This window comes from Copadichromis virginalis, linkage group LG18 (genome assembly GCF_057382275.1).
Source record: "Copadichromis virginalis isolate Kocher_CV1m ecotype Utaka linkage group LG18, C_Virginalis_male_GT1.1, whole genome shotgun sequence".
Lineage (NCBI taxonomy): Eukaryota > Metazoa > Chordata > Actinopteri > Cichliformes > Cichlidae > Copadichromis > Copadichromis virginalis.
Window position 1 is genome coordinate 4,029,833 of NC_140635.1, and position 13,044 is coordinate 4,042,876.

Here is a 13,044-nt window from a genome sequence, read left to right on the forward strand (position 1 = left end):
ATTTTTAACATGATTGCCTCTTAGGGGATATATCGCCCCTAAAGTTGGGGAAATAAAGTCTGAGTAAGATGAGGGTTGATTTTATTAATTCTACTTCAAAGATTTCCTGCAGTAGTTCTTTGATCCTCTGCTTTTAGAATGTCAATGTGGATTCATGTGATTATCATTTACGTAGTTTACATATGGACTTTTTCCATTTTCTGACCCAGGTGTACACCTACAAGCAGAATACGCTCACCAGGCAGAAAGTGCAACCCATGCACTGTAGCAGCATCAGAGGGGTGGAGGACATGGCGAGCCTTGAGGACCTTCACGAGGGCGCCATCATGCACAACCTGTACCTGCGCTATAAACAGAAGTACATCTATGTAAGTTTCCTCCAAGCAATACTTGATGAGAACAACACAGTGATTGATTTTTTTTTTGTCCCTGGTGAAAATCCTACATATTAATATGAAGACTGACCATGAATTGAAGCTCAGCTGATCTGCACAACAGCTGACGGTTCCACTAATGCCCTTCAATGCAAGTCTTATTAGTCTCACCTAGCATAATCTGTGCAGGGGGTCTGGCTGCTTCTGGGATTCCAAGAGTGCGAAGGAGTTCTCTCCACATCCACATCAGCATGCTAAAGGGCAGGGAGGTTTTAAGCACACAGCTATTCCATCAAATAAAAATTACCACAGATGGAAATAATAATCTTCTTTTGAGTATGGTGGTCCTGACTGAGCTTCAACAGTTCATCAACATGTGGTTTACTTGCTAAATATTGCTAAATTTGCAGTTTCAGTCCCTGGGATAACTCGGCAGAAGTAATATGAGGCAGGTTACAAAAAACAAAATCTGAACCACTAGCATCAAAAACCAGAACCAATCTGAAGTCCATCAGCGCTATCAGTGCTTGCGTTGACAGCTTGGTTTGTCAAGGTACATTACCTTCATCCATCAGCTCTGCAGCATTCTCCCATGAATATCTTGAGTTGCTCAAACATTGCACAACAGCAGGGATAACCATCTAGAAACGAGCAGGTGAAAGAGATGGTTGGGTCAGAGAGCTTTCCTCTGCTTTAAATCAGTGCCAGGAAATGGGGACGTGAGAGAGCTATTGTATCTTTCTGGAGCTTCTTACTGGTCTGTACATGACTGTAGGATTAATTGACAGTGCAATCAAAGCATATCCCTACATGGATCTTTGGCTCCTCTGGGATATCCTGTCAGAAAAAGTTTGGCTTTCCGGCTCAGATTTATTACAAACGGGACTCAGTTTTCAGGTTTACACAGTGTGAAGCTGATTCAAAGGTTTGGTTATTTAACTTCCAAGAAACACATGTAGAGACCTAGCAGGGTATCGATGAGGGGTTTCCCAAAACACAAACCTGCAGGACAGCTTCTTGATTTAGTTCCTAATGTTCACTGTAAATACAACATAGATTAAACTGATATTTTTGGTGGATTATACATAGACTTTTTGCAAACACTTTTATGGCTTAAAAACCTAATATAGTAGAGTATAAATAGAATTTTGGGGTTGATTCTGATTTTCTTCTTTCTATGTCAGCTGTAGGTGGATTTGCTCAAATTCACTAAAGTCAGCTTCTGGTTTTAGTCACTTCCTTAAAACATATATATGAAAAAGCATTTCAAGAATAATAAATCATAGTAGTGGCAGTGCTCATTATTTTAACCCTTTCACACATAGTGGCCACTGCAGTGGGCAGCTAGTCAAAGGCTGTTTTCTTGTATTTGTGTCAGTGTTGATGGCACACTTGCACATAAACCACTACATTGGACACCAATGTGTCCCTCCATACCCTGCCACCCACTGGCTGTTTCATGTTACTATAGATGTATGATGTGTGTCATTGTAATTATTGTTATTTAACCCGTTCATTAAGTATTTTTACTTACTTCTCTAGGCATGAAAAGATGAATAAAAATACTTAAGCCAAAAATCCTGATTGAGGTTGTCATAATTCATGCATGACAGTGTTAAAGAATGGCCTAATTATAAAATGTTAAAAGAATGTAAAATAGCTGCATAAATGTAACCATAAACAAATTGCTGTTTCCTACTTAAAAGGGTCTGTTTTTACTTTTTAAAATGCTTTGTAAAACCACATGAACACCTGCCATTGTTCTCTGTGTAAGAGCACACATGTCCCATTTCCCAGCACAGACACACACCAGTGCCCTTAAAAAAGCTGTCTCACATTCCCTCAGACATTGGCTCATCCATGCTGGCACCTAAGCCGCACCCTAACCGCTGCCCAAATGCAGTGCAAGCTTAAAGATTTACACTGTGAGTTACTATCTTGTTAGAAGAGAAGTCTTCAGACCTGGCTAAGGTCTTTGGCACTTCGAAATGGTTTTTCACAGCTTCAAGTTGTATTTTTCCCCTTTTTCTTAGGAAAGGATTTGTGTCTCTGTCTATATAACATAGTGCATCACATCAGCCTTAACATTCTTAATCTGAACCCTTACCTCAAAAGTTGCTGCCTGCTGTTTTTTGTTGTTTTTTTTGCATTCAATTTAAGGGAGTTAATTTTAAAATGCAGGGCTGGGGTTACACAGTTGGACAGTTTTAACCCTGTTAAACAGTCCAAACACTAAGTTAACTATTTTGCTTGGATCGTTTTATTCTCCCAGAAATGGCGGCCTTGTGACGCCTTTGCAGAGTATTTATGCAGGTGGTTGAATTCTTAAACATTACTGCACTGTGACCAAAGAGCTTCAGATGAATTTAGCCTTGTTATTTGTCCTGTGGTTAGTGTGGTTATTTGCATAAACTTTTACTGTTCCACTCTGTTTTTGAGAGGTTTAAAGTATTGTTGTGCTTGTTTCTGGTGTTTCCATGTTTGCGCTATTGACCAGGCGATGAAAAGCACCAAACCAAATAAGGCGAAGGATTTTGAGTCCCTTTCAATCAGACGTTTGTTAGAAACTGGACGCCACGTAATGGTGGTCCTTGTTTGGCAGCCAAAAACAGAAAAGTGCCAAGTGAGAGGGAACACAATTAGAGTTGGCTGGCTTAATCTCCTGAGTTGTGAGAAAGAACAGTTGAGATGCTAAAGGGACCAAAAGAAGGTGATTTTCTTGGTTAATCCAAGTTAATAAGTCTCATCGTGCTAGTTAGTGCTGGTGTGAACAGTAGTAGCTGTAACCAGGAGTGTTGATGACAGGATGTTACCATAATGTTGATTACTCCTCCTTGAACACATGATATCTGCATTGTGTTATTGTCCTTACAACGTTTTAGGTGTATGCATTGTCCTGCATCGCACAGTGAGCTAGCAAACAAGCAGCTCTGTTGCTGCCCATCCTAGTTAAAGTAAAGAAACCTTTCAAACCCTCCTGCTCCGGTGAAACGCAAAGGAATATGTGGAGCAAATGGCTCTCAACCATTTTGTGCTTATGGTTTAAAGAACAAACCTGAGCCAGCACTTTCTCCAGCGAAACAAGCTGTCAACAAAGGCGGCATTGTGCTCGCTGTACGCAACAGTCGTGCTAACCTTTGACAAATGCCATCTTGTTACTTTAATCACATCTGAATGCTCCCGTATGGTCGAAATTATCCAATCAATTCATCACAGCCACCCAATCTCTGGCCTGACATTTTTTTTCTTTGGGCCAGAAGCTGGAAAGAGGGGAAAATTAGAGGGAATGTTTTAATGGAGAGGGTCATGGTTAACCAAAGGGAAGAGCTATAAACACAATACTGAAGTCAGAGTAGCCAACAACAGTTTCTGCTGCATCAAGGATCAAATATGAAACTGGTCAAACCCCAGTTTAAAGGGTTCAGAGTGATTTAGAGGGGTCTGTTACTACCACCACTACTCATCCTCGTCTCCTTTGTTTTCCTCGGGCTTCTTCTTCTCTTTCTTTTTTTTTCTTCAGTTCTTATAATAAAATTTATTTATTGCAAAGGAGCCATATGTAGAGTTTAGATTCCAGGAAAAGTACATGCAGTGAAAAACACAAGCAGAACAAGGTGATGCATAAATTCAGCATATGAATAAAGAGCCTTGGTGGATTTTCTCAGCGGCCCTGTAGCCAAAATATCTTTTTAAGCTCCATATTTTGAATTACATTTACAGGATAATGAAGCAGATTTCAAGGCTTGTTCTACTCGCTGTAAAGGGTTTTGGATAAAACTTAAACTTTGGTGGTGAAGCTTGAAGAACATTACAAAACTGTTTTGTTGTTAATCCAAACAGCACAATAAATCTGAAAGCATTCCAGCTGGACAAATCACACAAGTCCTTGTCAAACATCCATTAAAAAGCCAAGCTTGGATGTGGACACGGAGAACATGGAAAGAACACAATACAGTGGGGGAATTTGTGGTTTTGATAGATTTTTCACGAGTACAAACCTGCTGCAATCACATAATTAAATGGCCACAATGAATAAATCTCTGGCCTCAAAGAAAGTTGTATGGTGATGACGATGATGGGGTAGAGGTAGATTTCTATCTATCAATATGTGCACACTCAGAACAAAGCAAGCAAAATCTCAATTATAGTTTATACTTTTTGGGGGCACATGTTGATTTTTGATGGTGTAAAAATACAGAAGTGATTATTTTGAGCTTTTTCTGGTTGGTTTGACAAAAAAATATTTTTGTTTCAGCTAAACTGCATCAGAGCTGCTAGCAGCACCATTACATAGACAGGGGATTCGTCTGTAGGCTACCAGACCTCTGTGTGTGTGTCTGTGTGTGTTTAGTTGCTGTGATTGTAACCAGCTGTGCTGTCGACTGGTGGCCTCACTCGTCTCCTCTGCAGATTCCATTGCAAGCGCGTGCAGAAACACACACACACACACACACACACACACCACCAGAGCTACTACCCGATTTCTAAACAAGGGATCTGGGCCAAAAGACTCCGCTTCACACACACATGCACACATACATTCTTTAACTCAGAAATCTCTGACTCGTCTGTACCCCACGGTCCTTCTTTCAAACACACTGACATTCAGTTTTCTATCACATGCTGTTCTTTTTTTCTCTGTCCCCCATCCCATCAACAATTTTCTGTGACCTCCCGCTCATTTCTCTCCACACACACACACACACACACACACACACACACACACACACACACACACACACACACACACACACACACACACACACACACACACTCTGCAGGGGAGTTCATCCAATCAGGAACTCTTTATTCCAACCAGGAATGTTTTCGTGTCCCATGTGCTATAAACATAAATAGGACGATGTCATGTGATGGCAGCAGATCCCCATACAGTTTATTTTTCTGTTTACACACAGAAAACTCTGATTGTTGATTGGTTGGAATGAGAAGTTTGACCGAAAATAACAGATCAGGTCCTGAAAGCATTTGAACAATTGCTGGTATATGTGCTCTTTGTGCCTGATCACATGGTCATGGGAACATGGATATAAAGATGAAAGTTTGGACCTTCTTACATGAAAGCTTACATAATACTTTCATACACAACTCTTCATCTTCTGGCCACAGGCTCCAAGGCTCGTTGGATCTGCAGCTACTTTTTAAACTATACAACAAAAGTTTTTTTTTTTTTAAAAACAAAAATAGAAATGGGTATAAGGAGATGAGACTATCCTCCCCCAGAAATCTTCTTTTATAAGAATCAGAGCACTTTAACCTAAGTGGCTGTAGTTTGCTTTTCTTCATTTTCTATCTTAAAGACACTATGATGTTATGGTGCTCATCCTGAACAGGGCCACAAGTTTGGTTTAGTGTATGTACAAAAATTCAGACTTCAGACTGCTCTAAAATCCTGGTTTCCCAAAGTTGGGCTATATCATCTCAAACCAACCCACTTGGTGTTTAAAATCCTAAGTTTGTGAGGGGCAACCAATCAGACGAGAGGGAGACTTTAAAGGGAGAAGAGCTAAAAGGGTTCATTTCAGTCTGTGGATGAACTGTGGGTCTGCACTGATGCTCAATGTAAGATGCACACATTAGCAAAATTGGTTAGAGGTTTGGAGACGCTGTCTGTTCTGGAGGGGACGATCTGCAGAAAGGGCATTGAAGAACGTTCCTGCAGACCCGAGGAATCCTTGATCATATGAGAATCTGAGAAATCTAAAATATGTTTGTCTGTTAGACTCCCTTCTTTTGGTTTTGAAAAACAGTTTATTTTGACATGCAGACAAAAACAGTCCTTGCAGTGCATGTGAAGAGTTAAGAGAACTAAATATAATGGATCTAATAAAAGAGGCAACTGAGTTTCAAGCAACATTCAGCTCAGATGTCTTAGTGGTGACACTGAGGCTAAGCTACAGTATGTTTGTTCTTTAACATTTTGGGTTATAATAGAAGCAGTGTTTTCTGCCCTAACCGTAACCCCAACCCCGCCTACAGAACTATTAACTGTAACCACAGGGGTGGGAGCAAATGGCCTTTGTAATCAATCAGAATCGAGATGACAGCAGATGGATCATCAGGTAGAGCGGCACAAAAATGCGTCTTCATAGTTCAGAGAGGATACCTGAGAAACAGCTACTAAATCACTCTTCTTCCTCGTAATAGGTTTGATCATAGGCTCTGCCGGCTCAGGCAGATTCAGCACAGAGCAAAATCCGTCTCATCGCTCGCTTCGGTTATTTTGACAAGTCTGCATGTCTGCTGCCGGCCCGCTGACAGACTGCAACAGGCAGCTGCTGCTCCGCTTTCACAAGCTCTTGACTCATAGCTGTGAGGATAAACGGGGGAGGAAGAAGTCCAGAATGTGTAGAAAGTCTGTACTGACAATGAGATCGACTGCTCAAAACCAGATTACAGATGGACCAACTTCTAATGGTCTCATTTGATTATCTGAAGTACTTGCAAACAAAGAAGCTATGGGTGGAATGTGGCTTTATAGCAGTAGAAAGGCTGGTTTGGTGTTTTGAAATCCCGCTTTGGGGTCATGTCTTAATATCTGAAAAAATCTGGATGATGCAAGCTCAGAGAAGGGAGGAATCGAAAATGACTGTTTATGTGGAATTTTCCTTTCAGATCAATAGTTTAGCTGGGTTGGATTATGTTTCACTCGTTTTCCCTCTGTACATATCTGCTGGGTTTGGGATTAAGCCACACACACAAATTCCTTCGGAGACTCTGAAATACAAACCCAGTTTAGTCCTTTTTACATTTTTAGAGATTTCAGCCAAAGCTGAAGAGTTGTGATTACTGTCAGATGTGAGGAAACGTCCAGCGTTATACATGCATACATGTCTATGAATAACATGTGCTGATCTCACTTCCTTTAAATCCTGATTTTGGTTTATTTATTTATTTTTTTTAAATGTTAGCAAAGACAACAACATTAGTGAACGTGGTTTTTTGCTCCATTTTTGTCTTTTTTTTTTTTGGTTTGCTAGTTACTTTGTGGCTGAAGTTCGTCCACCCATCTGTTATTTGTTGAGTTATCTTGAAGAGCGAGAAACAGATTTGTCTGGAATCTGGTGTACAGATTACTCCTGGCTTGGTTGATTAGATCTTTCTTTCAGGCTCATATCTCTGACTTATCGTTTTAGCTTCATTAAGATGTGGTTTTGGGCAAACAATCTCGAGTCTAACCACTACTCCTGCGGTGTGGTTTAAACTTACATAGCCCATTTATGCAAAATTAGGTAAAGTGTTTAATTTCTAGTTAGAAAGTTTAATGAGCAGTGCACTGACACGATTGATTCATGAACATTAATGAGACTGATGAACACTTATATGTCGAGTTAGAACTCGGTGGTGTGACTTTGTGTCTTTGAGCAATCACAGGACCTCCGTACAGAAACAACCAGGCCACAAGCTGGACTACATAGCACCTTGCAGCTGTGCAGCAAACTAAAGCAGCTTAAGGAGTCAACTTTTTTTTTATCATATTTGCTAATTGAATGTGAAGAATCTGCTGAATCGGCAGATGTCAGTTAATGTGGGCTGGATTTAGCTTAGCTTATCTGAAACTCATTTGAAACTTGTTATTAGTAACAATAAATCTTTTATAATTCATACAGCTACAAAGATGATGCTAAATGGGGACTGTACACCAAAAACACACAGTTTCAGAAGCAAACCAATAAGGTAACTTTCACTGGTTAAAGTTAAGGTTTCTGGCGCCGGTTAAGCTCACTGCACCCTTTCAAATAAAGCCGTAAAAAGGCAAAAAAAGGAAAGTTGAGGTGTCTTATTTTTTCAACTAGAAAATTAAAACAACTGTTGTTCTCAATGCATCTAATGGCGTTTGTGCTTTAGAGATATGCAGAAGTTGTTCTTTGTCATTATACACATGTTCAGTTTCATTAGCGACAACCCCAACCACAAATGAAGAAAAAATGCATGCTTGACAATTCAAACTGTTTTCCTTCCAAAAATGTCACACAGGCCACATAAAAGTTGACTAACATGAAGGAGGGAATGTGAAGAGGCAATAACTCTGCAACTGAAATTTAGGATAAGCGTCTCACAGTGCGACTTGCTATTCAAATAGGAATGCAGCATGAAATGATGTGCTGGTTAACATGAAGACAAAACAGACTCAGAGCTTATAGATGGAAGTAAAATGCTTGGGATTCCAAAATCCAGTTGAGTTGTGGTAGCAGAAGCTTTTTGTGTATGATGTATCCTCCAGCTGTTACCATGACCGTGCCAAAGAGGACGTAGCGTGGAGACAAATAACGGAGCAATGACAGCCGTGTTGGCTCTGATTATCATTATACAGCAGACATGCATCCAACTTCCTGCCCAGGTTTATTAGATCCATGTCAGCACAGCAATGAACTTGCAAGCTCCTTAAAGTGAGGTTAAGGTTATGGCTCTACTATCACGTTTCTACAGTGATATTTTTTTTCATTTGTAAGAAAACTTTTTATTCAGCATTATAGCTGAAGCAAAAGCTGCACGTTTCACAAGGTGTTGACAGTTTTGTGTTCCCGGGAACTCGGAAAAACCGCATCGTTTCAAAAATAAATGGGCATCTCCTTTCTTTCACGCATGTGCATCAGCAGCAACATTAAACCTAAACAGCGGATCAAGATGCCTTTAAATGCCAAGTATAACAAATGCAAAGGTATGTGTGTCTTGTGACACAGTAATTCTGCAGAATATTCCCTCCTCGCTCCCCTCGCTCGTACATTTCCTGCCGTCAGTAAGGCAGGTTTGCTGATGCTTTTTCTTCTGATCCTGCAGGGTTTTTTCCCCATCTGGACTTCATTTCCTTCTCTGTGAATTTATCTGGCTCTGTCTCAGAGCCATCTTTTTTTTTTTTTTTTTTTTTTTTGGAAGGTTCTGACGCCCTGCATGCCTTTCTCTGCTCTACAGTTACACCATCATCAGCCACTGACGCCTTTCTATAAACATAAAGGCGCTCCAGCGTCTGTTACTGCTATCTGTCAGGGGGGAAAAGATTAAGCGGAGGTCAGTTTGAGAAGATATCTGCATTTGTCAGCTGTTTTTAGTTCTTGAATAGAAGGAACACAATGTCAAAATGTAACGTGATACTTTTATCCGTAATCCTATTTTGATTATCGGGGACTCTGCACAGATTTGTTGGTTGTAGAACGTTTATAGTTTTTTAGAATTGTTCAAAATACGAATGGGATAATGCACGAAGATTCGTGGTAAAAAATCAACCAACATTGCGATCAATACGCAAAATGTTTATGTAAAAGTCATCCGAACATTATCTGTGTAATGCTTTTTTAAAATCAGCATTTTGGATTTTTGGTGAAAAATTAGGGGCTATGCAGCTGTAGGTGTGAACTGTCTGCTAGTCACAGAACTGGGCGTCTCCAACATGTCTGTGCCTTTTGTAGCCTTTTTAATTACATTATCTTACAAATGAATGTCACCTGCTTTGAGGTAAAACCCATCCACGCAGTCTATGTTCTAGTTTTAATGAGTGGTTCGTTAATCCATTAATTAGCACTGATTAGCAGGTATGTGATCTGTGCAGAGACCCATACAGCTAATGTAGCTTGCTAGTGTTAGCCTATCATCTCTACACTGAGTCTGCAAAAAGAGCAGAGAAAAGAAAATGTTAATCTTATAAACTTTTATACTGGGGCTGCTGCTGCTTTCTTTGGGATTTGGGGAAAGCAGTGTTTCAGAACAGAAGCAGCTGATTTAATCATATTTTTTAAAGAAGCCATTATTTCTCTGGAACACGCTGAATAAAGAGCAGATTAAGATGTACTATTGTTTGTGTAACTGAAAAATGTTTCATTGGAATCCACTGTAATGCAATACATTTGAGAGAAGTCAGTTTTATTTATATAGGCCAATATTCCAAACAGCTGATTTCCCCTGGGTTTCTCTTGCGCGCGCGCGCGCGCGCGCGCGCGCGCGCACACACACACACACACACACACACACACACACACACACACACACACACACACACACACAGTACAAGAAAGGGAAGAAACCTCCAAAGGAGCAACAGAAGAGGAATTCCTGGACAGAGCATGGATCTCGTTTCTTTACACACCTGTGGAGCTTTCATCTTATTTTTCTTGGGTGTCACTTTAAAGCTTATTCCTGCTGCCATGTGTGGGCAGTGGAATAAGCTGACGCAGATGACATTGACATTTATCTTGTTTCAATATTCACTGTGCTCTTAGCTTTTATTGGGTCTCTGCCAACTCATTAAAACGTTTGGCTTTCTTTATTGAAAATGTTTCACTTTGACTGCATCTTGTCGAGTGCAGAGCAGTTTTTGAACTTTAGGCTTAACTGGAAACTTTTTCCTGCTGCCCCAATGAGGCTGATGACAGAAATGAAAATGAACCTGACCAGAGAAAGAGCCAGAACATGCTTAAATACTACATTATACTTTTCTTTTTACCCAGTATTAGTATAAAACATAGATTGTTGGAGATTTAATAATGAGTGCTGCCCAAATACAAATGTTTCATTTACAAATGATGCATGCTCGACCATCCAGGTAAGGAAATCCCAAAAAGTTGATTGTGTTCATCTGGGCGTCGCGTTTTCAGTCGGAGAAATGTTTCGTCACTCATCCAGGTGACTTCTTCTGACTGAACAGACTCAACTTTTTGAGCCATCACGGTGTTAAAAAACTTTGCTTTCACTGCTATGAGTCCCACAGGTTAAGCACTTCAAACAAACACTGTAAAAAGTGGCTATCGCATTACTCGGGTCACCTCAGTGGGATGACTGCAAGTATTCGACACCACACATGCAGGATGAGGGGCCGCAGTTAATCACATCAGCCAGCAGGGCAGGCTTCTGATGAGAGTCACAGCTGGGGTGCTGCCAGGGAGACTGTTACCACGACGGACCAACAGGGGGATGTAATTGGGTCCAAATGTTTGTAATTCATCGAGTTAAGGGCAGGCACAAATTTTCCCTAAGGCTGTTTTATTATTTATTTTTTCTCTAACTTGAAGCAGCGCTAACTGTTTTATGTGAACTTTGCCCTTTAGACTCGTGCTTAAATATTACTTTCCTTGTCATGTTTTTTTTTTTGTTTTTTTTTTTGTTTTTAAGAAAGGGTTTGAAGGTTTTTTGTGGGGGTTTTTGTCCACTGGTCGGTTTTACAGACTATCAGATGTCATTTTACTCGACAGATTAAGGTTTCTGAACCAAATAGAAACGCAAAAAAGACCATTATAAAGTTTTAGTTTGAAAAGTCATGTTTTTAAAGCCTGGGGTTTTATTATCGTGGCTTTTAGAAACTAGACACTACAAGTGAGGGACAGATCTTACTGAGAAGGTACAGGCAGGATGACCTGTAGCCATATATGCTAAAGGTCACACCATGTGAATCACAAGACAGCACTACCCTGAGGTATACGGAGCTCTATTGCCATAGATGGTGACCATAATTTGGAAAAAAAATCAGGCTGTGCTTAATAAGACTTGAAACAAGAGATTGAGACGTGAAAATATTCAGGCGAATGTCTACTGGACTGTTACAGCATCTGTGCTTCCTGCTTCCTGCTGCTTTTTGCACTTATAAGAATCACTCCTCATGACTCCTGTAAGTTGCGAGGAGCTTAGAAAGGATGCAAGTTTAAGGCACGTCCTTGAGTTTTTTCTTAAGTTTGGCAATTTTTACTTGCATCTATAGCTACAAATGATATTCTGTGTAACATGGTATTTGACTTGAAGGTGACTGGATGTCTTTCTTAGGATCAAAAGATCTTAATAAATTCTCTAAAACATGACAATTTCCTATGGAGGTGTGTAAATACTGATATTATGGACAAAGGTTATGGGACAGATAAGAGGATTATTTATTTTCCTTTCTGGGGCAAATAAGATCATCATAAAAACTGCTGACAAATATAAAAAATATTTTCCCCGTGCACCTTTAAACTGTGTCAGAGTGGACAGCAGGGAAAAACTGACAAAAGATACACGGAAATATTGAGCTCATTGTAGCTGGTGCCGTGTTCACCTTACTGTATAGCGTATTGTATACAAGTAAGACTTACGATGTGTTGGACTGTTCCAGCTGTCAGAAGGTGCAAAAGTCCGAATCACAGTGTTTCTCCATCTACTTTCTCCACATACTGTGAATATAAAAATCCCAAACAATACATGACACTACATAAGCATCTGTAAAGAGGTTTACAGGATGGTCTGATCGATGCATGTGAGCCTCAGAGCCAGAGATTAGATTAGCTGTAAACTGTTTACACTGCAGGCGGAAGAAGGACTTCTCTGCTTTTATGTGTAGAAACTGATTCCTTCACCTGAGCAGAGCGCTGCCACATTGTAATAACACTCAGACCTTTATGATCCACTCTATATTATTATGACATACCATCCCTGTACTGTGCTGATTTGCACAGGCAGGATAGCCCAGACCTGGCATTTGTCATGTAAATGTCATCTCAACGTTCATTCAAATGTTTTTGCATCCGGGCCAAATGTAGGTCAGTGAGTCAGTAGGATCTTTGAATAGAAAGATTAATAGGAGGAGCTTAATGAGCAGTGCAGGTGATAAAGATGTTTGTATAGGAAGAGGAGGAGTACAGTGAGTGTGGACTCCTAGCAGACCTCTTCATCACCTTGTTCTTCTGTTATCTTG

General features: G+C 40.2%; 1 protein-coding gene across 1 annotated transcript in view; it reads left to right on the forward strand.

The window, feature by feature from the left end:
- myo10 (myosin X) overlaps positions 1-13,044 on the forward strand; it is a 127,487-nt gene that overhangs the window by 54,149 nt on the left and 60,294 nt on the right. The window contains exon 3 of the mRNA XM_085438071.1: positions 210-368. Within this exon, the coding sequence (XP_085294197.1) occupies positions 210-368 (159 nt within the window). The remainder of the gene's footprint in view (positions 1-209; positions 369-13,044) is intronic.